The sequence below is a fragment of the Opisthorchis viverrini genome (genome assembly GCF_000715545.1).
Source record: "Opisthorchis viverrini unplaced genomic scaffold opera_v5_46, whole genome shotgun sequence".
In the NCBI taxonomy this organism is placed as follows: Eukaryota; Metazoa; Platyhelminthes; class Trematoda; order Opisthorchiida; family Opisthorchiidae; genus Opisthorchis; species Opisthorchis viverrini.
In genome coordinates this window covers 211,540-237,392 of record NW_008751703.1, presented here as the reverse complement: position 1 = coordinate 237,392, position 25,853 = coordinate 211,540, and the positions used below count along the sequence as shown (strand labels likewise).

Sequence of the window (25,853 nt, the reverse complement as noted above, 5' to 3'; positions counted from 1 at the left end):
TTTCGAACGTACCGCGCGACAGCCGAGGTCACTCCCAAGGTCACTCGTGGGCAGCAGTGGTTTTCCGGTCATATCAACCGACTGAGCCTTTGAATTAGTCGGACCTCATGCTCATTGTTCCCTACAAATTGCGAAAGAAACCTGTTATCATTATTTCATCGAATACTCCTCACTGTTCATAACGGTGTCCCCATTTCGCGGAATCCCCACCAGCCGGAAACATCACAGTCACATGCCCCATTCTGACAGTAAACGCATGGTCATGCCCGAAGGTGTGCCACCCACAAGTTGGGAAATAAACATTATTATTATAAGCGTTGATAGCTCCACGCAGTTTGGGCGCTGCTTGCATTTGGGGTTTGCCTCCTCCAGGGCATTCCTGCATTTGGTCAGCGAGAGGCCTGTGGTGGTCGAATAAAAACTGCTATCCGGAGAAGCAGCTGCTTTCGTCGGCCTGCTTTCGGGAGCGCAAGGGGACATGAACACAATCGGCTTGTTCATGAGTTTGGGGTCGGCTGAATTGGTGCCCGGCGGAAGCCTGTTTCGTGCTTCCACCCTTGACATGCTATGACCAAGCTTTCGCGTGTCAGGAGGACGATCATCAGATAGATGCCTGATCATTGGGTTGGCCTTTTGAATTCTGACAGCCCGCTCCAAGATCTCCTGTACGTCAGATGGGGAAGAAAGAATAACTGGAAGTCCAAGACGTCGCTTACTTCCCTTCTGGCGTAGCCACAGTACCCACTGATTCACGGATCAATGCAAAGAACCGATGCTTTTGTCCAATTTTGTGAGTCAGAATTACTCTTGGCGTTCAACAGAACTGACGTAATTGAATAGGCATTGTTTTTTTATTTCTCACAGTTTGTTGGAATATTCGTCATCATGTTGACACACACAATGGATTATCTGAAAGGGGCTCAAGGTGCCCTATCAGCACCTATCAGCAAAGATTGTTCCACATGCCACCGACCCAAAATAAGGAAGAATATTTTTGAAATTTGTGTTGAAAGCATTCATATTGTGCAGTGGTTCATGGACATACCCCTATATTGTGGCGTTTTGTACCTTTATTTTACTTCCATTATAACACTACGTATTTCATCAATTGCATAATCGTTTTTTGTTTGAATACGAAAAACTACGAAAACGCGCACCTGTACAATTTCACACAATACGAGTGTGGCCACCTGCTTCGACTCTCCTTTCTGATTTTGCTCGCGCTTGTAGCGGTCATTCGCGAGTCTCATGTACTAACTCTGGTACCAAAACATTTCAGACCATCTTCGGAATCTATTATGTGTGGGAAGACCTCTGGACCAACCTAATTGGCTTATTGTTTATTCTCTGACCTGGGTCAACGACGAATTATTTTAAAGAGAACAATTATTAGTAAGTCTGTTTAATCTGCCCTCTTTATCTTTTTACACCCAACCTAGCGTTATTATTTTTATTTCTTTGCCACACACTCCTGGTAAACTAACTTATTGGGTAGCCAGATCGATACAAGATAATAGACACTTAAAAAAGCCTTTGTTTTTTGTGCTTGCCAAGTTTATATGTGATGACGCTACTGCGACAAAAGATGCAAGACTGCCCATGTTTTCTCCTCCAGCTTAAGCCACAACGATTGGTTCACTACTGCTGCCCCCATTTCTACTTTTCCAGGAAAGTAAATTGTTGGTTTCTTCTGCTTTGCTAAATGTGTTCAAAGGGCATATATTTGTTCTTCCAGTTGAGATTTATTATTTTTGTCCGTAAGTTCATTAGACAGATCTCCGTTTACAACAGCATTGCCCTTTACGAGCCGCTCGATCGTCCTATGGGTTCCCTGTAACCATTTTGCTGACCAATAGATCGAACCGAATTTTTAAAATATGCCGAATTAAAAGTTGCCTTTGGTACGTCTGACGACGCCGTGTTTTAGTGTGGAGAATGCTACAGCAGCTTGCGGAATTAGCCCAACGACGGTCCCGTATACCTAATTGACTGGGACGGGGAACCAAAAGTGGAAGTAAGAAGGCCTTTGCAGAATAGCTATTTATTAGGAAATGCCAACTGACCGGTTACAGACCAATAAACGGAAGCAAAACTCTAATCTGCATCTTAGTTACAAAAACTGGACGTCGACCTTCTCCCGAACGAGTCTTCTTGAACTTTCCTGGAGACTCATTGACTCCACTCACTCGTCGGTCAAATGCAAGCAAATGTTACAAAGTTGCTCCACGAATTCCGCAACAGATCTCCATTTTTAAATAAACGCAAAGCAAAATTCTACGAAAAACACACACTTCTCGCGTGCCCCCCCACCAGTAGTATCACCGTTACATTAGTAGTATCTAAAGTCTATGGGGAACCCCACAGGGATATATATTGTTCCCCGTTTACCTCGCCGAAGCAAGACTACGAATGGCTTACAACCAATGTGATCTTCACGGAGGCGAACACTCGTCAACCTTTGAACAAGACAAACTCGCTCCTGGCGGTGGTTTCAGACGACGTCCGTCCCAGGATCCTTAAAAAGAACGTCATTCACACTCAATCTGAGAAATTGAGCATTGGTTTAAAACTTTTTTCGTTTGTGCCTTTTAGGTGATGCGCAGCCGCTGAACGACAAGCACAAGGTTGACCCGGGAAAATTTGGAGAACGTCTTGATCCTGTTTATCAACCCGTGAAACGAGACCGGTCCCAGTTCAAATCGGGAATCGGAGGCACGCATTCTGGCTGAAGAAGTGAGGAACTGCGAGGCTGTGTATGCACGAGGGTCAGTGATGATTCTTTTAATTACACGCATTAGTATTTAACATGAAGTTGATGGCTTTGGAGCATACGCTTCTGATGGATATTTTAGCAGTATAATAATAGGAGCACCGCAGTCAGTTGCTCTTTAACCCGAAGCTAGCGCTATTTGCGAATCATAGATATACCGTCTTTTAAAAGAATCATGAGCATCAGATTTTGATCGAGACTATTTTCCGAATATTATTCAGAAATTAATACACCCCGGTTCACATTCCATATTGTTAGTATCGCCATGTTATATCTCCCTTTTCATGGTGCAGACACATAACCCTCAGTTTCTCCACTCCACTCTAATTAAGTGACATATTTTGGCGCAAACGCTATTCCCACGTGCAAGATTCACTACTTATTGGAAGCGACCACCGATCTCCTTCATGTGGTTCAGGAGCTGACGGTCCCACATCTCCTACCTACTTACGCGAATGGATCCCCCTGATTTCGAGTATTATTTATTTATTGTGGGACGTTGACTCCTCGGTCTTACTTGGGTGGCATACTTATAAATGCAGTTACACCTAATTAATGAGATCACATTGTCATCAAACAACCCCGGTTATGAGGAACACATAATCCTCATTTTTGCATCTGTAAATCGCTAAATAACATTCTACGCTATGAATTTTCGTGTTAATCGTCTTTAAGGTTATTCTCCGCTGTATTCTCAGAAGACATGCGATACAGATATACAGATAATCAGGTAACACTTCACAAAAAAGAAGCTTAGCGTCTTTTGCTTCATTGTGAAAGTAATTGGACGTGAACAAAGTCTTAAACGCCAACAACGTCCCTGCCAAACAACAGCTTAAGAACACTTGTGGTTACAATAGCAGACGCTGCATGCATTCATTGTATTCTGTTGTCTCCTGGTTTCCAACCATTTCATCACATCGAATTCCTCTGCACGTATGTTCACCTACAGGGCACGCCGATCATTGTAACACGTTGCCTTCTATGTAATGCCTCGACGAAAGGCCAGGATCACCAACATCATCGAAGAGCTCGGAAGCATGTGAATCGTCAAACATTTGCATTCTACGTTTATTAGTCTCAGGTCCACCTACTTCCACATTTGAGGCCATCAGGCTGTAAACCATGAACGTCATTATCTGTCGTAGTGCTATACAGGAGGATTTGCTGTTTTTGAGAACGCTGACACGGACATCTTAAGCAGCATGTCGCTAGTCTTGTGTGTTGGGAGAGAGTCCTTACCGGCCCAGTCTTCTCTGCTTGTGAACCACCCTCATCTTAAGAATGGACTACCGTCCACCCCATAATCAAACCAGAATGTAACCAAAGCGAGTCAAACTACCATCATATCCGTCCTTTAGGTTTCTCAGGGGCCGGTGCAGCAAGCCACCTACATCAAAACTAATACTTCATCTTCTAAGGCCTTACAAGGGCTATCGAGCGGACTTCCATCTTAGCACTTTCTCAGTTTGTGGAAGCTTCCCGGTTAACGGCTTTCTAGCATGCCCAATCAACCAGTCATCCATGGTCGAGTTTTGGGTTCCCTGACGGAAGTGTGACCCAGCTCACAGCTCATCTAACCTCCACCCTTGCATCTGCACCCTTTCTGTTGACTTGTCGTTCTCACTCCTGCTGCATGAACGTACAACGTTGTTCTAGACCCAAGACTTCGGACCGCTTGGAAGTGTTTCGCTATGTAAAAGCCAATCCCTATCTTTTATTCCCCTGCCAATGAAGGACCTCACCCTTCAACCTGGATAATTCAAACGTGACTGCAAAATACTACAGCGCCAATGCTCGTGTTAAAACACCATCGTCGCTCCTTCAAGTTCAGCAACTAGTGCAGCAACGTACTAATGCAAACTACACATGTACAATGGCCTTTGAAACACTCTAGCCACGACCGGAGCCCATGGCCTCAGCGCGGCATGGCACTGACCCAAGTAACTGGTTGGTGAGGAGCAAGTAGCAACATTCAACTTCCGACTATTTTTCTGACTCACTGGCGGTACCGGCTTAGTCTGTTTAAATTGCTGCGGCCCCGTGGCAGATTTATTCACGCTGTCTTCCACCATCTTCCTCATCCCCACTCGAGACACCGATTTTGTCGGCCACGTCGACTTTCATGTGCTTTTCCCGCGTTCTAACGGCACCGCAAACTTCGACCAACATTTCAAGGTACATGGTAGAGAAGTGTATACCTCGGTCAACTGTATGAACTGTGGTTAGAAGCTTCTGTAAAATGTGAGGCGGTTTCCGTCGTTTTCCTTCTGACGGGCGATTACGTTAGTATATTATCGTCCAGGGAGCGCATCTCAAAGGCAGTGGAATCTGTCTTCTACTTGTATCGTTCTACACTTTTTGTATAGTTACCATATATTTACCATATTCATTGTAGTTATTTCTGTCACACAGCTTGAAATCATTTTCAAGTTCCTCGTCTGCTGACTATCAAATCGCCTAAGATGTTATAGCGAACTTCCAACATAAACAGCTCTACTCCTATCTTCAGCACCCATTTTTTCCTAACCTCGTCCCACCTGAACACAGTCGTCTGTTCAACTGCCTTCTATGGATGGACAGACATCCGAAACAAACAACACACTTAAAACTCGATATGAAAAAAAGATTTGCGTGGCTAATTCCTGTGGGGTGCTTCCCCGGCGGTTAAATGACCAAAGGAGTAAAACTCCTTGTAGTTAATAATTAGTGGGATAAACTCAGTGGATGAACTTTCCAGCCACACGTGTGTTAGCCAAAGCTCATGCCGCTCTTCTATCTTTTCCACTATGACTGTGCTGTTTCACTGGTACCTAATCTCCCGTAAGACACGGCAACCGCTATTTTCATATTGCTTACTTTCCAGTGATAAACGTGCACGACCACATACACGCGCAACTCAACTATGAACTCTCCCGCTTAGGGTCAAACTTTTTATTTAAACCTTTGGGCCCGGCAGCTCAGCCAGTGCGTCACCGCAATATACTTTCAGCTCATCTGTACTGAACCGATTGGGTACAGTGCCAGTGGATCTCAACATCCAGGCCTTCGGTCCTCTACCAGTGTATAAACCAATTGAAACCACGGAGACCTTCACTCCGACATGAGTTTACTCACATTGGGCATTATTCTGAATTTTGACAAGTTAATCGGGTCACTCATTGGAGCCTTGAGCAGTCCCCTACCTTCTGTGAGTCCCTACTCACAGTGAAAAGCCGCTAAGCCACTCCTGTAACCAACGAAACGGCTTCGCCATCTACAACTATAGCACGGGTTAGGTAGGTTCAGTGCCATGAACTCTGTCCCCCTGACGTGCTACGCCGTTTTTTCACTTGTGCCTTTCAGGTGAACGACAGACACTGACCGACAACAACGACAAAAGCGACCCGGGGAGCTTGAGAAAAAGCCTTGATCCTGTGTAGCAATCCGTGAATCCGTATTGAATCGATGCAACTGAAAGGATCTAGCCGATACTCAGATCTTCAAGGTGTCAATAAAACCACGGGAGACGGTTTTACATAGGGACTCTCGAACTACTGAGGAGCAATACCTGATTGGGACACTCGTCTTGTGGCGCTTGAACCCTTTCCCCCGGGGTATAGTCGCCTCCGAGGTGGCCCAGTTATTTCTTACGCCCTGCACGAAAAAAGTTAGGCAAAAACGCTATTGAATGCTGACCCGACAAGTACCCGGTGGTCATGGTAAGATCATCTGGATCAGAGTGCAAGAATTAATCAGGCAACAAATTTTATCACCCCTGGTAGATTTTGCGGCTGGTTGTTTCTACTGCAATTACCCATTTCAACGGACTTTCTTTATGTGGGCCCTCGTGCTGTCAAGGTTATTTCAAATTTGTGGGTGCTTTTACACCTTTTTTGCTTGTACCTTTCGAGTAAACGGAAGCCGCTGGAAGAAAAAAAGCAATTCGAGCCAAGAAGCTTCGGTGTAAGTCTCGATCCTGTATATCAACCCATGAATCCGTGACGTCAGTCACCTGAACTTATAGACACTGTCGTTTAAATAGATCGAGAGTGCAATAATGTAAGCGTTGTCATGTGAATTTAATAGGCTCAGCCCACGAAATGCTCAACCAACCCCTATATGTGAAATCATATCGAACAAAATCACAACAGCAAGATCAAGAGGAATATAGGCAAATTAGCCAGCTTTCAAAGGAAGAAGTAGCTAACACAAAAGTGCATGCTTCTCTTTAAATCACTTTAGGGCACACTGCGCTTTCTACACAAGAAGCCGCTATGCGTCCTCTTTCTCGGTCACCCTTGTACTGGCAAAACCTTGTTGGCTAAAAAGTTGAGCGAGAAATGGAAGCTGCAATTTATTAATGGTAAAGTTACAAGTCCAAGTAATTTTGTTCAGCCACCGAACTTATTAATAATCACTTGGATGAAAATGATCAACTGGGTAAGAGTCTCGCAGAAACTCTGGTCTCTGGAGAGGCTTTAGAAGAGGAGGCCGTGTTTTCTATGATTCATCAGAAGCTGACATCGCCAGAGTGTGCTCATTACGGATACGTACTGGATGATCTACCGACTTACGGCAGAACTTACCTAACTACTGAAGAGCAACTGAATTATATTAAGACTCTCAAACTCACGCCAGATGTTATAGTGAGCATTAAAGTAAGTTTTTTCGAAAGCTCATCTGTGAGAATTGTGTTTCACACGTATATCGGTATAACCAGGTCAATTAACCAGCCCACCCCATCCCCAAACTAATTGTCCCAGCACCCTTGGACGAACACAGGTGAACAAAATCTGTGAACGACCTCAAGAGGAATTTTCCATTAAGGTGTCCTAGACTGAAGAAGCAGGGACGAAAAAATCCGGGTTCATCATAAAGACGAAACCCCCCCTAACCGATCTATCGTAAAGCTTAGTCATCGCACTAATCAACAAATAGGGATATCAGACTGAACACCCAGCACTGATCACGTAACTAGTCATAAGGAATCTCACGGACTGGTTCCCTGACTGCCTTAAAACCCAATCAACCTACTTACTTACTCACTTGGCCTGACGAAGCTTTTGTGTCAAAAGCGAAACGTTGGCTAGCAATAAATCCACCGATTGTTTACCAAACCCCTCTGAAACAAAGAGTATCAGTCATGTTCATCACATCATCACATTGATGATATGAAAATGAAAAGTTGCAGGGGCATATTAGGCAACAAGGTAGCGCTTGTGTTCAGCTTCTTCAGAGGTGTTTACATGGAACCAAAGCTCGTGCCTGATATTATCGAACACCTGCCGGTCTGAAAATTTAATCGCTACCACAAAGTCCGAAAAAGTAGCCCGCTTACTCAGTGAGAAAACGGACCATCGAACACAAACAGGAATAATAGTGCGGGAGGTATCAAGGTCCATATTCAGGTTTATGCACGTATAAAGCAGCTAAACTAGGTTGCTATATTATGGGCTTCAGAGATTCACCTCAAAAGTCCGTCTGGAAGGTTTTCTTAGCGACCGTTTTAGAGATACTGTCCTCTTTGGCGCTTAAACTGAGCGAGTATTCTAGATTCAGTGGCATTAGTTCAGAAACCTTCTCGTTCGAATACCACTTCTGTGAGGTCAGGCATACGTCCTTCCAACCCACGAGTAGGATTGTGTTGATGTACATCAGGCTGTTGATATTGACGAGGCAACCCTGCGTGGAATTGGATGCACATAGAAGGTTGTATATGACGTTGCTTCATGAACTTTTGGACTGCATCTAAATTGCACCAGCTTGATTTTTGAATGGCACGTTAATAGTTCACACTCGCATATGGGGAAAAAATGAATAGCAACAAGTGAATAAATTCTCAGAAGTTGAAAACGTGTAAAAGGACTGTACGAAAAATTTTTTTTTGAATTAACATCAGCTTCAGTCTTTCCTTGCGGATCTTATTGACGGTAAACTCATCACATCCTGAATATCGAATGCAAGGGCGCATATTAATTGATCAGTTGCGTTCTTTGACTGTAAAAACTTGGAATGCATCCAGTGCTGATTGGAAAGACGGACATTGTCATCCTTGTAAAACTGACAACCACGTCCCTCACCAAAGTGTCTAGCTCCGGCTTTTTGGAAAGTTTGGTGATGTAATTTTTGGACATCTCCGTTTCAGTGGCAAAAAAAGTAGTACAGAATTACAAATATGGTACTTAGGAAACACTATTAAATTTGCATTGATCGTAAGTGCCGCAGTAGCTGGGATTCAGTTCATCTATAATTTTCCATATTCAGTATTTTTAGAGATTTGTTTGTTGTATGTGTTGAGAAGGGGTTGGGAAGGGACATCGGTGTACACAGAACTGCGCGGATAATCGTCACTTCCCGGTTGTTCAGGCCGAGAACGGGGACTTGGTTGAGGTACCCTACCTTAAGCCTTTGACTTAAATGTCTGACCCAAAAGACATTGGGAGGATGTAGGTCTTTGTTTTCGTACCCCGCTTCTAGCCTCGGACTTAAAAGTCTGACCAGCGGATTGTAGTTTTTTCTTTATGGACCCTGCCAGGAGCCGATGATTCAAGAGTCTGACATGGTCGACTGCAGAGAGTCATCCTAACCAGAGGGCTTAGCGAATAAGATGATACTGCCCTATTCCTGATGCGATGCCTTTTGGACAGCATCGGAACCGTTGGTTTAATAAGTATTTCGACTGTACCAGATAATGCGCCTGCGGTCGTGGTCACCAGTTGGGCAACCGGAGTGTGCGAATTTCAGGTTTCAGATTTTTTAACCTTTCAGGAAGGCAGTATTGCTGCTCCCATAGCTATAAACATGCTGGTTGCCTGGGAAAAACGTTTTATTACCTGTATACTCCTGTTGTAGAGAATATTGGGATTTTACACTCAGACCGCATCGTAGCACAATTATTCGTAGTACGGGGTCTTGCTGCTGCTGGTCTAATTGCTCCTCTTTGGCCTCTCTGGATGGTTGCACCTTGTGAAACCTGCAGAATCATTGCAGCGCTAAAGTCTGACCACCATTTCAAGGTGGCATCCTTAGGCCGGAGAGTTTTGTAGTCGACCTTGTATTCAGAAAATGAATAGGAACTTTGATGAGCTTGACCTGGACAACATTCGGCACATAAGTGCTTCCCAGAGCAACAAACCACCAGATTAGATATAAAAGTGCCACTTAATAGAACCCATGTTGTATTTGTAATGTACTACTCATAAGGTTGCTGAAAATCCATCGACAGGACAGCACCGGTTTCACCCTTCTTGGGGCTCATCAGGTAGGCGCAGTCCCCGGGTTTCCGTCAACCTTATGTTCTACTTAAAACCAAATTGCACGAAATTAGCGAACATACACTCATCTGCAAACTAATTTGGTTCTTTCGGGAGACTCACCGGGAACCCAGCTGAATCTCTCGTTTTTATGAATAAATATCTTTCGAACCAAGCGTTTACATAAGTATGGAAAACGTTTTAGCAGTCGTTTATTGTGTTGTTGGACTTTTGTAAAAATACCACCGATTTGAGCAAGCCAACTTAAGAGAGCACAGATTGAGACGAATACAGAAATGCCTCGAGGATTTTTACTGCACACTTTAAGGAAATGTGTTTGAAAAAGCGCTAGTTAACCTCGTTCTTTCTTGCGTTGCACGTTTACGAGCCGCCTGTTTATGCTTTCTTTCGCCTGCATAGTTACTTTGATAACATTTCAAGCAGCTTACCTTTTTTATTGCTTCATGATATAAGAGAGCCTTTTCATTTAAAATTCAGTTTTGTGCAAACAACCTATTTGTGGTAGCTTGCTTTCTAAAACTAAACGATACGAAACAAATTAATGTCACTCCGCTCGACAACATCAGTATGTAACCTTGCGCCCATCGTACATTTACTTAGGTCAAACAGCTTTCGGCAAGTTCTTTCAGTTACACACAACTTTGTTTTTGACTGATTTCGGCGAAATCTCTGGTTTATGATTTCAACTGGATGGGCTTCATCAGGGACATCATAAATAAGATGAATTCAATTAAGTTCCTTGTCACAAAAGAATTATTGTATGTTATTTGTAAAAATATTTCAAGTTCAGGCTTACTTAAGGATGACTGTGACTTCTGCGCCTACCGGCTGCATTTTATGATCAAATATAGGGCATGCGTTTGCGCCTCATTGTCTGCGAGCTACTCATTCTATTGTTTTCTGACTACTTCACCGCTCAGATTGTATTCATATTATCTTTTGGACTGCCTAAATACCACGAATTTTTGTTTATATGGTCCCTTATTACCCTTCTATATAACTGGTTCTCAAATTGGAGCGGAGTTACAAGCTTGCACTTGCAGAGAACTGTCCCTTAATGTTGCTGCCTAACACAATGCAGTTAGGCTCCATCTCAATGGGTGGTTTCTAAAAGACTTTGAACTGGTATGACTTTTCAATTGTGTTGTGCCTTCAGCTAGCATGTAGCATGAGTGTAATTCTGATTAATAATAACAAGACCAAGACAAATGTACGCTGCCTCAGAGTACTTCGGCGTCACCTCACGCCGCTTGTTAGATGTAACCTGATCTTCAGTTTCTTAATCCATTTTGGTCATCAAATATCAGCATCTTCTTGGGAGGAAATACAACCTGCAAGATGAACTGACTTATTGCTGCACATTTATTACTCAGACACAACCTAACATGCTAACGCAATGTGAAATTTGTGACCATAAGAAGAGTGCTGGTCTATCGAAACTGGCTTTGTAAGTCCTCGCAGACAATTGATGGTGCCTCAAGTTTCACCTGGTCGGATGCTCCCAGATACCTTTGTGTAGGCTTGCTTTGTAGCTTTGCCAAAATGCACTTTGATTCCTGACTGAGAGTGTGTATGTCCTCCTTGTGAACTCACTTTGAGCGGCATGGAAGGCCCCTCTGAAATTGCTGTCAAAAACACGGCAATGCAAATACAGTGACATCGACCAAGTGTGTCAAGTTTGATCCAGAATGATTATTATACACCCCTTGTAAAATATAACATCATCGTGAAAGACATTCTATTATCCATCTCAAATGTTTTTCGTGTGAGGAAGCACAATGCTGTACGAGCCCGCGTATTTTAGAGTGAATCGACAATCCATATTGATTACTATATTCATTGCAAAAGCAACCTGTTTTTAGGGCAATAAGTCGATACTTCATAGAATGGAAACATCAATAATAAGGCGTAAAGAAAAGGTTAATTTCAGCATTAACTGTCGTTTCAAATTACTCTAGACTCACTTATACTATCTGGACTACTACAATAGTGGTGACAAAATAAAAGAATGAATAGCCACAACAGGGAACAGGCCATAAGTTTAAGATTTTTCGCGTAAGCTCATGTACCGACAAAGCAACATACGTCTGCTATTACACAGATTTGTAATTAGACCATCACATAGAGAGAGGCGGACAGACAGACAGACAGATAAACAGAGAGACAGACAGACAGACAGACAGACAGACAGACAGACAGACAGACAGACAGACAGACAGACAGACAGACAGACAGACAGACAGACAGACAGACAGACAGACAGACAGACAGACAGACAGACAGACAGACAGACAGACAGACAGACAGACAGACAGACAGACAGACAGACAGACAGACAGACAGACAGACAGACAGACAGACAGACAGACAGACAGACAGACAGACAGACAGACAGACAGACAGACAGACAGACAGACAGACAGACAGACAGACAGACAGACAGACAGACAGACAGACAGACAGACAGACAGACAGACAGACAGACAGACAGACAGACAGACAGACAGACAGACAGACAGACAGACAGACAGACAGACAGACAGACAGACAGACAGACAGACAGACAGACAGACAGACAGACAGACAGACAGACAGACAGACAGACAGACAGACAGACAGACAGACAGACAGACAGACAGACAGACAGACAGACAGACAGACAGACAGACAGACAGACAGACAGACAGACAGACAGACAGACAGACAGACAGACAGACAGACAGACAGACAGACAGACAGACAGACAGACAGACAGACAGACAGACAGACAGACAGACAGACAGACAGACAGACAGACAGACAGACAGACAGACAGACAGACAGACAGACAGACAGACAGACAGACAGACAGACAGACAGACAGACAGACAGACAGACAGACAGACAGACAGACAGACAGACAGACAGACAGACAGACAGACAGACAGACAGACAGACAGACAGACAGACAGACAGACAGACAGACAGACAGACAGACAGACAGACAGACAGACAGACAGACAGACAGACAGACAGACAGACAGACAGACAGACAGACAGACAGACAGACAGACAGACAGACAGACAGACAGACAGACAGACAGACAGACAGACAGACAGACAGACAGACAGACAGACAGACAGACAGACAGACAGACAGACAGACAGACAGACAGACAGACAGACAGACAGACAGACAGACAGACAGACAGACAGACAGACAGACAGACAGACAGACAGACAGACAGACAGACAGACAGACAGACAGACAGACAGACAGACAGACAGACAGACAGACAGACAGACAGACAGACAGACAGACAGACAGACAGACAGACAGACAGACAGACAGACAGACAGACAGACAGACAGACAGACAGACAGACAGACAGACAGACAGACAGACAGATAGATAGTAGATAGATAGATAGATAGATTGCTTTTGATGTTCTTGTGTTTCTTCTACTGAGCCATATTGTTTGTTGGTTATTAGTTACTGCGTACAGCTGAGTGTGAATTCCTAGCACAATAAATTCTACGCGGTCTTTCTAAACGTTTCCTTAAGAAGCGTTAAGCTCTCGTGGTCTGCTATGTTACGTTAACAATCGCAACAGACATTTTCAAATGTGAGTATTCTATTTGGCGCAAACCTCGTGTCCAGAGACCCAAAACGTGTGCACCACAGATCAACTGACGGAAGCCGGGTACTCCTCAGATGTTTCTTGAAGTGGCTCCCCTGAAATTCTCGCTTTCCTTCAAGCCGATGTCCAACCAATCACGAGACCGTCTCATGTTGTCCTAAGTAAAAAATATCACACATGCTTGCTATTCAGAGATACCTAGCGATCAGCACTTTTCTTGAAATGAAGTAAGCCTTCAAGCTAGCTAATCAAGCTCGCCGTACATCAGACAATTATTCCGAGTCGGTTCAACGTATGTAGTTCACACGACGTTTGTCGGTTCGTTTGTTATTTGATCACATCTTCCGTGGACGAACAAACAGAGGTTTCTTATCAACTGTAAAGAAGAACGTTTCGAATGTTTTAAACTAGCCTGACATATCGGAGCATCCAGTAGGATCGAGCCACCTGTAGTGCAGTTTTATTGATCGCTTAACTTGTAATCCGAACAGATCATCTGTATGAGTGGCACTGTTCATTCTCTGTCTGGTTGCGCGTTTCAAACACTAGACTGTTGGTCGAGTTGTTTGATAATATTTGATTGGGTGATATTTTGATTGTGAAAACTGTTCATTGCAAACCGTTGTCTAACCAGTAGCTGCAAATATTCTTTCCAAAACACTGTGAGGCTTTTGTTCATCATTTTGCCGCAGTGCATCTCTTCTGTAACGTTTGTGGATTTTATTTCGGTGACCGGTGAAAGTGAACGACGTATGGATATTTCAAACTTCGCATCCTTCATCTGTATATGTGTATATGTATAATGAGATCTCACTAAGTCAGAATTCAGTTACTAGCCTATTTTAGTTTTTCGTCAACACTAGACTTGTCAGCTAAGCTTGATTGAAGATGCCAGTCAGGACCCTAGCTCCAACTGCTGTGGACATTTATGTGGCTCCCCTACATGATAGAGCTAAGGATAATCTTAAAATGGGAGCGAGATGGCTCAAGTGGTTGGAGCGCGAATTTACTGACCGGAAGGTCCGTGGTTCGCACCCGACCTCGGCCTATCGACTTCCCCTGTCTAGGCTTGGGAACCTGGCGGTATCCCATCCCTCGTGCTCCCTTCGGGTGCATGGCAGCTAGGCACCGGTAGGGTGTTACAACTAAATGAATTTTTAATATTAAAATAAGCAACCAGTGGTTTCATCAACAAGTTAGTTGGCAACATCAGTCTTGTCACCGATGTCTAACTGACCTCTGCCCCGGTTTGTGTTGAAAAGTTTTCGGTGAAAAAATCAGAAAGAACACCTAGGCAAACGATATTTAATTCAATAATTCCGAGATGCCTACACCTCATAACAATTTGTTAGATGATATTTTCAGTAGAGTTCCACCAAAGAGATTCCCCTTTCCTTGTTGTTGATGATAGCTCACTTTATGCTCTCAACTGAGCTGACAATTCAGAAAGCATTTTGGACACCAAATTATTTACAGAAGAGTAGTAATTTCGTCGAGATCTGAACGTAATCTTGTAAACTCGTAAACTCATTTAGGCGGAACAAAAGTGGTAATGAGGTTTGATACACTTACAAACCTGAAGGATGTATGGATTCCCTTATGGATTAGAAGTAGCTACTAAGCTGCGCACTGGTGATCTCTACTCGACTGAGGACGAAGCATTTGCAAGCCAGTGAAAACATCACATACCATCTGACTACTCATCAGTAAAGAAACCCGAGCTACATATATTCCGACAAATGAACTGCATAACTCCTGCCGTGAGTCAGGAGGGGGGCTGAGTCATATGGGTCTCCAACTAATATATTGTACAGCAGGTCTCAGACGCCTATGACAGAACCTGAAAGAGAAGTTCTGATAAGCAGGCCAATCGATCGACACTACTGGGATGGTTACTGGGTCATCAGGCAAACCAGTCACATTTCTCAACTGTGAACATGCTTGCCTATCCAGACGTTGAATCGTTGAATTATCCAGCTGTAGCATCTTTCCGGTGTCTAGCTGCTACGCCACCCGAAGGAAGCGCGAGGGCTGGGATACTGCCAGGTTGCCCAAGCCTAGACAGGGGACGCCGATAGGCCGAGGTCGGGTTCGAACCACGGACCTTCCTGTTAGTAAATTCACGCTCTAATCACTTAGTCAATCTCGCACCCTATCCAGACGTGAGAATTCAGATGCTTCTAGTGTATGCCGATGGAATACGCTCGGCCGAGGTCGGGTCGAACCACGGACCTTCCTGTTAGTAAATTCACGCTCTAATCACTTAGTCAATCTCGCACCCTATCCAGACGTGAGAATTCAGATGCTTCTAGTGTATGCCGATGGAATACGCTCGTCTGGCACACCAGATGCCTGGAGTTCAAACTCTCGCACCGCCATCGATATGCCTCTAATAGGCGTGAAAATCGAGTCCAGTGCTTTCCCTCTTTGGTACGGATTCACTAGAACAATTACCCTAGGATAGGAGGACGACTGCTCAAAAGAGAGTGATGCTGACGTGAATACGTTAGACTGGTTTGCCACCAAGTGTTTCGAACATGTTACCTTTGATGCATGGTCATTCCAAAACTGAATGACGACCGCATGTCCACTCCCCTCATTCAAAAGTAAGATCAATGTTTCTGTCTGCGCAAGCACGACTTCAGATGGACAATATAAACCGAGCACCGATATAACGTAAAAAATAAAAAAAATTGGCTAAATACTTTCGTACGCATTAGAATCCTATTATAATCCAGTACTGCATTCTCAAGATGGTCAAACGAATTTATGCGCAAATCTCTCGGTAGGAGAAGGGATCCGAACGAGAAATTTTCATGACGGATCACAGTCTTGACGGAAGGCTTCTTTCAGTGTATATTTTATTCTTTCTTTAGCTTTTATATGTTTGCTGAAAATAGAGCACTTTGAGAAACCAAAGGATTCCTGCCTAGAAGTTAACGACTGAGGAACCCTGCGAACTGTTGTTCTTTTTTTTCTGACCTGAATAAACGTAGATAGGTTAATCAAGGCTTTTTGGCGACAAGAAATTATGAGTATGTTGATATTGACGCAGTACACAATGTATATTTTCTTACTATCTACCTCGATTTCTCTAAGGCTGAGTGAAATGCAGTTTTGTGTCAGTCAGCGTGATGCAATAACGAAGCCGATCGCCAATTTCATCTTCCCATGCCACAGATTCCCGGTGAAGATTTGCGCAAACGCAGGGAAGGGATAAAGGTTGACCCACTGACTGGTGAAAAATACGGTCTCCGCAACTACGAACCTGAACCTGCAATACAGGAGGAGCCAAAAGAACCGAATGTGAAGATCTCGGCTGCGGTGGCAACTGAGCTTACAGAAACTACCGGAGGACCTGAATTTGATGTTGATGACCCTGAGGCGTTGGAAGAAGAGGGCGGAATGGCGATGGAATTGGGTCATCCAGACTTTCCAAAAACAACTAGGGAGATCAACGAAAGGCTGTTTGTTCATATTGAAGATTTGCCGGAAACAATTGAGAAAGACAGATCATACTACCGGCAGAATGTGAAATGTCACATTAAATCGTTCGTTTCCCGGCAGAGTCCACTGAATGTTATCGAAATAGACGGTAATCAGACACCCACAGAGCAGTTTTATGTGAGTTATGAAGGGTGGACTTGTAAAGTGAAATGAAATACCCAAAGTTTGATGTGTTAGACTATCCCTGTTTCTCAGGTGCATTCCTGTCTTTTAACATTTCTATTTGGGTTAGGCTCATCAGCAGTGAGCATCGTAAACTCAAAACCCGAAGGCTTCTGGTGAAAATCATGCCTGGGCTTTCGAATTGCAGACCATGAGTACATTTATAACCAATATCCCCTTAGTTACTGATGGCCGCGGAATTTGGATGACTCACAGTCAAGTCACTTTTTTTCTGGCTAGTACTCCTGCTGTCCTACTGGAATTATTCCGGCGATTCCAAACTTACGAATGATACAACACAAGCAATCCGGGCAACACAGGTTTCCGATTCTGCCGCTGAACGCCTCGCGTTTGAAGGCTCACAATGACTCGTTTTTATGTCAGTAAAGTGCACAGTGATCGTTTTCTCAGCTACTTATAATCAATCATTAATATCTCCATAACGAGTGGATACCACGAATCAAAGGCCCGAGTAAACCTTCTCTAGAATAATTTTTGGATGGCTTGTTGAAGATTTCGTTTAAAACTTATCTACCTCTAATGACCTTCGTACATGTGACTGTCATGAATCCTACGGCCAAGTCATGCGATGGTGTTTTTTGTTCAGGTTTTTAACTGATGTTACTGTATGGATTCTCGTCAGTATTTGTTATATCTGCTGAATCGTCAATCTGTGGTATCTGCTGCTGACCCGCTCCAGTGCCTAGTGTCGGAGAGGAAAGACTCATAGAAGGGAACACAATAGCTGTATTCCGAACAAGCGAGTGAGTGAGAGAGCGTGCAAAAGTTACAACGGCCCCACGCTATTTAAAGGGGACTTTCTGACATTGATCCAGGCTGTCTGATAGGCGTTAGTGATCACCCATCAACATTGATCGTGTCTCTGTGAAAAGCCTGAACGCTGATCACATTCGGTCGTGCTTCTGTGGCCGCAAGAACACTCATCAGGTCTTGCTGAATTGATTGAATGATTGATTGGCCTGGATGTTTGCCGGCTTTTCAGTTGAGTTCTTGGTGGAGCAGTAGGTTCCGGGCGTTCTGAAGTTGCTTTCAGGAATCTGACCTTCCTGATAGTAGTATTCACTTATTCATCACACCTTATCTACCAAAATGCAGAATATGCAGAGATTTACCGTTAAAACTTTTGTTTTCGCAACCTTCAAATAGTGTAAGGTGTTTCAAGCACGCGAAATGGTCTAAGCTAGCTCTTTCTGCTGGCACTCCAGTTTTATTCCTCAACCACGCAGCTAAAAAACCATCCGTGGAACGAAGTCCTCGTCATCATCATCATCATCACATCATCATCATCATGATCATCATAATCATCATCATCAATCATCATCATCATCATCATCATCATCATCATCATCATCATCATCATCATCATCATCATCATCATCATCATCATCATCATCATCATCATCATCATCATCATCATCATCATCATCATCAGAGATAGCCACATCAGTATTGACACATGCTTTATTTCCCACAAACACTGAGTTCAATTATATCTAAATTTCCAAAGTGAAAAGAAGGGGAAGGAGAGGTCGATGGAGGTACCTAGTGATAGCCTGAAGTAACCCTTCTGAAGTGTCCACAAACCCAAGCGCTCGGTCACACAAAATGAAAGAAGTGACAGTGCAAGCGTCAGTGACGACGATTAAGCGTCGTTCCTTTCAGTGTTTCCAAATAAGCACTGGGGTCGCGGGAACATCATCCTGAGATGGTTTCATCACCATCATCGACAGCATAACACCAGTGTTAAGAACTGATGCTTTGCTGTCTGGAAAGCTCACCGCACAAACGACACAAGAACTGTTTGTATACTACTTCGTGAGTTGCGCTATTCTTAAAGAAGCACAGAAAACAACACTCATCTCGGTAGACTCCATTTCGGCATGTGTGGCACATGGTCCTGGTTGCTCCCCGTGAGTGAAGTACCTGCTGCCCCATTAAATATCCGTTTCCTAATTATGGATTTGTTGACGTCATCCGACACCAATAAAGCTTCTGAGACATCGACATCACACATCCTTTTGTTGACACAGGTCATGTCTCGCAACCGTACAACATTAGGGCCATTGTTGTTGTCTGGTACACTCAACCATTCAGTCCCAGCGGTTGGGATGAAAGTGTTACTTAGGCATGTCGGCAAACGACTACCCTTTACATCTACCAGGTCTGCCGCGGTGACCACCATAAAAATGTTGTCAACTGAGCAAAAACTTTCGTTGGAATATTTTACAAGTATTTAATTCACTAGTCGTTGGACACTTCAAGAAGTTAAACTACCAATGGATTAAACCTGTTTTTGTCCGTATTTTAGAATCTGATGACAAGATTACAAGCAATGAATTTGTACCCGTCAGTAGCTCCGGTACGTTTTTTCTCCGCAGCCACCGAAGAGGAAGAAGTACCTGAGGATATGGAAACCGATGAACTTTTCAAAACTCTTGCTACGCGTAAGATGCCTGGGCCAAGATGTAGATGGAAACGAACAGCTTGGCAGCGATTTTGTCCGGTAGCACTTTACCAGGGTTACTTGGCTCAGGGAAAGCCAGAATTCACCGTAGGGTAGGTATCTGCGTCGATTTCCAAGAGGGGTATTTCAATTTTTTGAAAGTTGCTTTTGAATATTGAGATATGAGTTTGTCCATCGACTGCATACCTTTAGATGTATTAGCAAGTTTTTCGTACACGGTAAATTTCCGAGTTTAGGGATATGGGAGAAGAAAACATACTCAAATGAACTAACTCATTTGGAATGGTTCTTGCAGAAAGATGAAATTTAGGAAGCCACCAAAATTTCTCTGTCGGCCAAAGAGTTCCATCCACGCGAGTCCCCGTCCATATAGTTGGGAATAAATTTTTAAAGTCTTTATGCCGTCAGCGTGTCAGATCTGTGTCCAAAGATGCCTCATGCATTTTGCCGATTTTACATAACGTTATCGGTTTGGGTCGATGTCTTATAGCGCTTAAAATGATCTGTCAAAACGGATCAAATTCTTACCGAGCATCGGCATCCTAAAACACCAGGGCGGAATGTAACTGTATGTGTCCTACTGTCGTTTCTAACTTACCTTTAATCGTCTAACGAAAAACACTGGCTGGTATGTTCATCGACGATGGTACGGCTAGTCTGGCCCTACTCAAAAGGTCACTTATTTTTCCACTCCGTAATTTTACGAAGATATATCACGATCAACTCGTGGTCTGACTATTAGATATTTTGTGGATTCTTGCTTTTCCCTACTGTGCCATACAACATTTTACTACCTTCCGTTCATAACCACCAGAATATTTCTCTTGCGTTCTTTGTTGTCACGCACCGTCACCTAACAGTAAGGGTGAACAACAAAGACAGATCTAGTGAGAAGAATATTGACCACTCCGCCTGCCAGTTGGTTTTTGGTCGGTTTCTATGCGGAACTCCCGCCAACAGATAGTTCTTGTCGGAGTATCAGGAGCCGATCCGGGGTTGAAAATCTGACGGATCATGTGTCTGTGATGAGATCGGTTTTCGACCACTGTCCATCTGTGCACCTCTCAGCTGAGTGGCTAAAATCACGTTTGTCGCTAACTAGCAAATTTGAAGTACCTTCTGAGGACAATTATGGGAATGGAATCTGAAAAGCAACGTGTTTGCATTAAGAATGGATCCAGATAATGGTATCCTGTTTACTTATGGATAGTTGTGAACAAAACTGATTGCAGGAATTATCCATAGTGTGCGGTCAATGCATAAGTTGGTGTCAGTCTTGGCGTCCTACAGAGTGCAGTCTTCATCAAACAGAATGTCATCTTGATGTATCCCAAACAACATGAATCTCTCCTTTGTAAATGACAACATATTCGACACGAGTTCCTTCTAATGATCATTTACTATGTTTTGAGGGCCCACCGGAACTATTGGTTTCACCATGTGTTTCGATTATTTCGTAGTTCTTGTCCAATTTCATTCTTTTCTCGTTCGAATTAAATCTTATTTCCTCTCTGGTCCAATAGATTTCTGGGCGGAATTTACTGTATGTCTTCGGCAGAGCATTTGGCGTCGTTTATGCTTAATCCAAGACCGTATCTACTGCCCCCACAACCTCGGCCACCGTTTCGTTTGATGGTGGTTGGCTCGACTGCTTCAGGTAGAAGTTCTGTCATTCGGATGTTAGCTGAATCATACGGTGCTCGTGTGCTTGATATAAATGAAACGCTTCAGAAGGAACACGATAAAGTGATGGCTCAACGGCTGGCAGAAGTGGCAGCCGAAACCGAGGCCGAAGTAATCAAAGAACTCAAGGAGAGACGTGAGCAAGAAATGCTGCAACTCAAAACCAGTAAGATTCTTTTGATTTGATAACGTGAAGGATTTATTATGTACAGGGTTTCGGTCCTTGCTTTAGTTTGTATCAAGCCAAGTCGCTTGGTGGTAGGGTTTTCATACACAAAAACAGATTATTACTGAACTTGTAGGACGTGTATCTCTGAATCATCACCCGAATGATAAATTCTTTCAAGCTCATAAAAGGGTTTTCTGCGCTAAAATGCAGTGACTGTTACAGCTGGAATCTATACAAACACAAGTTTATATGATGCACAACATCTCTTGGACTCTTCTAGAAAAAATGCTCGAGGATGCCACCGATGGAGTGGTGGACACTGTAGCCTTGGAACTCGAACGAGAAGCCGTAGATATGCTTGCGGAAACAGCTGATGAAACTGAGGCCGATGGTGAAACCCGTAAGTGTTGTTACTTCGTACCTACCTAAAAACACGGTCGCAATCAGCCGTTGCTTATCACCTGCACTAAATTTTCTTTCAGTCGAGGTTCCAGAAGAGGAACTCAGTGAGTTATTCAAACAACCTGTTTTGTAGTTTGGCGCATCTTGTTTGGCTGAACCACGCAAAATGCATAAAAATGACCTTCTTAGGACTTAAAGAGTCCTTTACCACATTTATCAGCATGTCCTTCACTCACTAACCCGAAACAGTGGCGCATCTGTCAGTTTGAACTTTGCAGCATTCTCTCTAGCGAAGTTAATTTGCTAGTTACTTCATTTTAGCAGGAAACAACGCATTGATGTTAGTTAGTGCTCCCTACTGAGTTTAAGGCAGTTCTGGAGAAACTTGTGTTTTCTTTGGAAATTCCATTTGTCGCAATGAGCAGATGAGGTCAGGAGAGAAATTTCACAATAGGCCGGTGCCCATTTTGTTTGTGCATTTTTCAGTCACGGTGCATCCTCTAACTCCACTCTCAAGGCCCGTCAAATCTCTCTACATACCCGAACGTATGTTGCTGTTTGTCATTCTTTCGTTACGCGTTTGTTGGTTTCAATTTCAAAATTTTTGTGGAGAATTATGTAGTGTACCTGTTTTGAGCTAAAATGCAATTCATCAGTATGGTTCTGCAAGTATGTTGTTTAGATTACAAGATAACCACCAAAGGAGTGATTTGGGGGTCTTTCTCTGTAAGGCAACTCAAAAGATTAAACATCGCTAGTGCTTCAGAATTCTCCAACAATGGGGAATCTCTTCACTCACGATAAACGAGCAACAAAATTGGTCTATGGAAGAGATTTTCAACTTCGTTGTTCTGCTTTTTCTGATAGACCAGTGAAACAGCACACCTTTGCAGATGATCGTTAGTCTTTTCAAAAACTAATATTATTCTCCTTATTCTATGAATGACCTATTAATGATATCATTCAGGTGAGTGTAAGCGGTGGGCTAGTGGACTAACACGTTCACAACCGAAAACTTGTTTTAACAGCCCTGAGCGTCAATACAGACAGACAGGTGCAGGTGTGAATAGAACCTTACAATGAAAAGGAGAAAGGAAACGGGACGGAGAGTGATATGTACGGTTAACCTAACCCAAACATCCGAGGTGTCTACACCTCCAACACTCAGTCGGACATTCAAGACAGGAACTGACAGCATGAACGCCACCAATATCGGAGAGATTTAGACAAAACTGCTAGTCCTAATGGTGGTAAATTATAGCACATAGATGAAAACGCATCGTTCAGGAAGTGGGCCGGAAAATTGGGTACAAACTCTACGACATGCCAGAAATCGAGCCCGTAAGTTAATCCTGTTCCAACTTCACTATAACCAGCCGAGAAAATACGAACATCTTGTCCCTTGTTGCAACGGCAGTCTACAAATAGATTAAGAAAAAACGCATCGAAATGTCAAAACAGGGCCAAGGCAATAATCCCTTCTATCCCGAAAGGTATATCATGTCAAGTTCTATATAACTGTTTGAAAGTGCCCTCCATATGTAGGATTTGTTTCAGATCTTCTAAGCGAAGAATGCAAATACAGGTTGGGATCAGGTGAACGAACCTCTCTGCAGTGATGGTTTGACACGGTGAAGTTATTACGAACTTTGTTGTACATGTTGGTTGGGTATGAAAATCACTACCTGAACTTACGGTACATGATTGCTTAGGTGGTTTTTTTCTTTGCCTGTTTCGACTTGCAGATCTCCTACAACCGATCGATCGAAACCATCACGAGGTTAAGGTTCGTGTAAGAGATGCAGTGAATAAAGCGAAGAAGATTCCGGTAGAACTGGATGTGGATTTGTATTTGAATGAGGCTCGCAGTGGGATTGAAGAAGCTGAAAAGAAGTTGCGGGAAGAAAACCCAACTGGACCTTTGTGAGTGTAACAAGATATCCTGTGATATCAGTTTTGCGAGGATCTAGCCGTCCACTCAAAACGTTGCTGGGCCTGCTTCTACGACCACTTTCGAGGCTTATCCCGTTTATTTTAATAATACATGAAACAAGTATCTCTTTCATCTTCTATCGATAAGAACCATGAAACTGTTTCATTTGTTTGTAGCCAAATTTTCTGGTTATCTCTTTATGGCAGTTTATTTGTCAAGCCAGGGACAGTCCTACTTGGTCGGACTTGACTCATGCGTTGTGCGTAAAAGATTGATTAGGAGAATGATTAGCATATACTACCATTTATGTCATTTTGTATCATATATGGAGTCAGGACGTTCGGAACTATGGATCTGATATCCAACCGGCAATGCTGGAAGCTGAGTTAAAGTATATGGAATTGTTATTTAGTTTAGTTAGGCTTCAATTTCAAGATGTAACCCTTGCACTATAATAAACAAATAGGAATGGTCTGTTCAAAGTTTTGCACATAGACAACACCTACTTCAATAGTCATCAGATCACGTAACGTGAACCGATAATTGGCGCCGTATACACTCTTGCTAAAGTTTATTGTTCACTTGTGAAAGGAAGAAGATCTTCATAGAAAGTTTAAACTGACCAGTTACAGACTATTAGACAGGGAAGCACAATTTTCATTTGCATCTTATTTACAAAAACTTGAGATCAGTCTTCTCCTGACAGCGTCTTCTTGAACTTTCCTGGATATTCACTGACTTCAATCATTCATTGCTCAAATCCAAGCAAATGCTAAAAAGCGACTCCACAAATTCCGTAACAGATCTCCCTTTTCAAGAGACGCAAAGCAAATTTACAGGAACAAAACATACTATTTGCATGCCTCCCCATCAGTAGTATCAGCGCTACACTTGTAGCCTAGCAGTTTTGGCGTCAATCACCCAAGTTGAGCTTGAATGTCGAATCACTCAAGTGATCTGTAAGGTCCAGTACGTTTTGATTATTTTCAAGAAATGGATTTAAATGACCAGAGAGATAAAATTTGAACTAAACGAACCTTTCTTCGTCCAATGATCAAGTCACTTCGTGGGAGGCTTGACGTCACTCATGGGTTGTTTGGCCCCAAGAATCTTGGTGATCGCTTTGCAATACTTTTGCTCGAAATATGGATAACTTTTTGACTAAAGTTTCTGTATTTTTGTTTTGTAACAGTCACCAAATAAGCTTTGCACCTTTCTGTACTGACTGTCCTAGCGTACTTCATCGTCCTTACTTTTTTGGATGTTAAATCTGAAATTTGTCCAGTCCAGAAGCTTGGAGAGACGAGGAGGACGTCAGTATTTCATGATCTGTGAGGCCCAATACACTGCTCCAACTTGTTTAATATATCCCTGTGACAATATGATGTTTCCCCATATCTAGATGTGTGCTGTACTCTCGTCTTTTGTTGCCTACTGCTAATTCGCCAAGTTTTAGCCTGAGTAGGCTTTGGATTCCGGTGTAAGAAATCATTAGCTGTCGTCGGTGAGTACACTGAGACAATCCAAACAAAAGTGAGGGAAACTCAGTCTGATGTTTTCAACTCTGGAGTGAGTCTTTAGTCTCCTAGACTCAGTATCCAAGGTAGATAATTCATGATAATGATGAAGACAACGTCTTACACCCGAAGTGCCAAAGTCAACATGCGTCTTGCTGTGAACAGCTGTTTTGAACGTTTTTCTAACCTGTCCTGTGAGCGAATTAGCAATAACGAATTGCTTACTAAACTGTATCCCAATGCCGACACACTGGACTACCTCATCATCATCATCATCATCATCATCATCATCATCATCATCATCATCATCATCATCATCATCATCATCATCATCATCATCATCATCATC

General features: G+C 43.2%; 1 protein-coding gene across 1 annotated transcript in view; it reads left to right on the top strand.

Moving 5' to 3' along the window:
* Positions 1-7,174: 7,174 nt before the first annotated feature.
* Positions 7,175-25,853, top strand: part of T265_03321 (hypothetical protein) — a gene marked incomplete at both ends in the record, with an annotated part of 70,198 nt that continues 51,519 nt past the window's right edge. Inside the window, 8 exons of the mRNA XM_009167782.1 lie at positions 7,175-7,410; positions 16,827-17,270; positions 19,645-19,892; positions 21,324-21,649; positions 21,933-22,052; positions 22,135-22,158; positions 22,541-22,600; positions 23,800-23,977. Of these exons, the coding sequence (XP_009166046.1) occupies positions 7,255-7,410; positions 16,827-17,270; positions 19,645-19,892; positions 21,324-21,649; positions 21,933-22,052; positions 22,135-22,158; positions 22,541-22,600; positions 23,800-23,977 (1,556 nt within the window). The remainder of the gene's footprint in view (positions 7,411-16,826; positions 17,271-19,644; positions 19,893-21,323; positions 21,650-21,932; positions 22,053-22,134; positions 22,159-22,540; positions 22,601-23,799; positions 23,978-25,853) is intronic.